Source organism: Bipolaris maydis (assembly GCF_028858645.1).
Source record: "Bipolaris maydis strain C4 unplaced genomic scaffold PSV08scaffold_10, whole genome shotgun sequence".
Lineage (NCBI taxonomy): Eukaryota > Fungi > Ascomycota > Dothideomycetes > Pleosporales > Pleosporaceae > Bipolaris > Bipolaris maydis.
Genome location: NW_027093866.1, coordinates 194,362 through 198,080, shown reverse-complemented (window position 1 = coordinate 198,080; position 3,719 = coordinate 194,362). Strand labels below are relative to the sequence as shown.

The window sequence follows — 3,719 nt, the reverse complement described above, 5'->3', positions numbered from 1 at the left end:
CTACAATCTATATTAAATAACTAGAGAGATTTTTAAATTTAAATTATCCTAACTATATTTATTTACTTAATAAGGCTCTATATAGGCTTAAATAAGCTAGTTAATAATAGTAGAAACTACTATTAAGCTTACTCTATGAACTAGGTTTTTAATTCTTACTAATTAATATAGCTACCTATATCTATTAAAAATAGAAAATAATAATTATAACCTATGTAGACAATTTACTTATTTTTAGACTAGATAAATAAAAGATTAAATAACTATTTAATAAGCTATCTAATATATTAGAGCTTAAAATTAAAAACCTTAGTGATATAACTAAATTCCTAGGTATCTAAATTAATTAATCTAATTAATTAATATATATTAGCTAAGAAAGCTATCTTTAATAGCTATTTACTTATTTTAATAAGTAGAATGTTAAGCTAAGAAAAATACCTTTACTATAAGGTACTAAGCTTATAAAAAATAACTAAATAGTAACGCTAAAAGATATTAATCTATTTTAATAATAAATTAGCGCACTAATCTATCTATCTATCTTTACTTAGCTAGATATTACCTATGTAGTTAATCTTCTATCGCGATTTATAGCTAATCTAAGCCCTGAATATTTTAGCAACCTTAATTACCTATAGGGATACCTATCGTAATTAAGCTAAATTAGACTATTATATTAACTTAGCTCTAATATTTAAGACAGCTCTATTAAAACTATCTAATCTCTATTAATAGATTAGATTAAGCTAATTAGATCTACTAATATAGATTAGGGGGGTAATTTTAATACCTGCAGATCTACTATAAGATATATCTTTTTACTTTAGTTAAATAAGAGTTATTACGTAATTTTATAGCTATTAAAGCTCTAACTAACTATTATATTATTAAGTATAGAAGCTAAATTTATAGCCTACTACGAAGCTATAAAATAGAGTATCTATCTAAACTAGATTATTAAAAGTATTAAACTACTATTTAATATATTATTAGATAGAACTGTTACTATATACTCTAATAGCTAAAGCGCAATTTAACTATTTAAAAATCCTACCTACTACGTAAAGACAAAATATATTAATATTTAATACTACTTTATTCGCGAAAAAGTAGAGGATAAATAGATCTAAATATAATACTAAAGTACTAACTAGCTACTAGCTAAATATCTTACTAAAGCTATAAACGCTAATAAGATTTAAGATTTTTAATCGCAATTAAATTTAGTTAATCTATTAGATCTATTAGCTTAATCTAGCCTATTATATTAAACTAATCTATTAAACTAATCTATTAAACTAATCTATTAAACTAATCTATTAAACTAATCTATTAAACTAATCTATTAAACTAATCTATTAAAATAATCTAACTTATTAGATTAATTGAAACTATTAGGCTAAGCTTATTAAAATAAATAAGCTAATTAAAACTAGTAAATTAATTAGATCTTAGCTACCTAGCTTAAGAGGGTGTATTAGAGATATAAGCTTACTAGCTAATCTCTAATAGAATAAGTACTTAATCTTTAACTAAAACTTATTAATTAATCTATTACTAGAAGCTATTATGCTATTATCTAGTAATATTTATCTATTACGCTATAGATTATATAAGCTACTACTAAGAAGACTCTTCTAGAATCTAAGATAATAAATATATAAGTAGTAGAAGAGTTAGTAAATAGAGAAGAGTAGAGCGAATTCTACAGACATCCTTAAGAAGGTAATTTAACTATTCTCTCTCTTCTAGTAATATCTTATTATCTCTTATTTATTACTCTTTAGCTAGAACCTTTAATAAGCTACCTCTAAGTCTATTACTAGATAAGTAGAAGGCATAGACCTCTACCTCTAAGCTACTAGTAGAATAAGCAGCAACTTCCGCTACCTAAGTAGCAATATTCTAATAGTAAGATCTAGTAAATAATATTAGCTCTTAGCTAATATTAGTAAAGTTTAATAGCTTATTTAAGTATATAGTAGATAGTAGCTTAAATAATCTAATATTAAGTAGCTATAGCGTATACGTTAAGTATAGTAAGAATATAGCTAATAGTATCTTATTTTAATTATAATAGTTAATAAAATCTATTATTATATAACTATAGTGCCTATCTATAGTAAGTAATTAGTAAAAAGATTAAGCTTTTAGCTTAGTAGCTAGATTAAATACTTATTTAAGCTATTAGAGACTAATATTATTATTTAACTAGCTAGTAAGTAATATAGGAATATATATAGTATAGATATTTAGATTAAAACCTTAAAGCTATAAGTTCTAGATAGAGCTAAATTTACTAGAGTAAATAATACTTAGATCTAAATATAATCTATTTACGTAGATATATATAATTAGCGTAATCTATTCGTAATTACTATCTTAAATATTTAATCTTTTTAATTTAGACTAGAGAGTAGCTTTAGAAAAGATTTTAACTAAGTAGAATTATACTCTAATTATAAAGCTCTTCTTATCTATATTATATATATACTATAGCTCTACTTTATATTAATTAATTTATTAGCGTTAAAGCTTAAAGTAGAGCTAGTATTTCTTTTTTAAATTAGCTTAGCGCTAGCTATAATTAATTAGCGTAGTACGCTTAAGTATAATAAGATACGAGTTGCGATAAATAAAGCGATTAACTTAGTAGTATCTAAGCTACTTTTAAGCTAGCTATAACGCGATATTTTAAATAATACTCTATATAGGTAGTAAGCCTCACTTAGTAAGTCTATTAATATAATTAATAAGCTTAGCTTTATATTATAGGTATACTACCTACTAGTTCTATATAGCTACTTATCTAGAGCTTAAAATACCTTAGTAGCGGCAGCTTAGCGTTCCTAGATTAACACTATATTTTTTCGCGATTTAAGAATATATCAGCTTTTTATTACGCTTTAAAGCATTAATAGTAGTAAGAGTAGCGTTAATTAGTTACATTATAGTTACGTTATAGGTAGTTAAAGTGGATAGAATAATTAGTATTAGAGAACGCGATCCGGCGTTAGCCCGTCCGCAGCGTTAGCCCGTCCAGCACCTCTACTAGCATAGTACAGGACCCGCGCCCGCCTCCACGTCTTGGCCCCGCAATCGGCATTCACCTCATGATGCAGCGCCAAGTCCTTATACCACCCGACAAACTCACATAACGCCTTCGTCCAACATGATAACAGGCATTCACCACATCAACCTGGTGGTACCGCCCTCGACCCTCCACCTCGCCAACGAATTCTACTCTCAAACCCTCGGCCTGATACCACGCTCCGTACCCCATCTCCAGCGTGAAACACTCGCGTGGTTCGACATCGGCACATCAGGCCAGCAAGTGCACGTCGCGATCGGCAAGCCCGAGGACTTTGCTCACCATTCCTCACGCCATCTCTGTTTCCGGGTTGGCAGCGTAGAAGCGCTGAACGAGCTGCAATCGAGGGTATGGGAGCATTTTGAGAGGAAAGGCGAGAGCGCGCCATTAATGGCTGATAAGCCTGGTGCGAAGAACAGTGGAGCGGAGGGCGTTGAGTACCCGACGAGATTCTTTGCAAGGGACTTTGCGGGCAATAGGTTGGAGTTTAGTGTGTGAGATGTAGCTTTTGTGAAAGCAAAGGTTAGATGATGATATTTGTTGCAACGCCACAACAGTGCTAAATCCCCACCCATGCCTTTCTCTTAGCTGAATACCAGGGGAACACAATGTCGTCTCTTCCATT

At 29.6% G+C, this 3,719-nt stretch overlaps 1 protein-coding gene across 1 annotated transcript; it reads left to right on the top strand.

The window, feature by feature from the left end:
• Window positions 1-3,073: 3,073 nt before the first annotated feature.
• PSV08DRAFT_363620 (uncharacterized protein) lies at window positions 3,074-3,719 on the top strand. The gene has a single exon (XM_014217931.1). It carries the CDS (start codon window positions 3,176-3,178, stop codon window positions 3,590-3,592), a length of 417 nt encoding a protein of 138 aa, XP_014073406.1. The 5' UTR covers window positions 3,074-3,175; the 3' UTR covers window positions 3,593-3,719.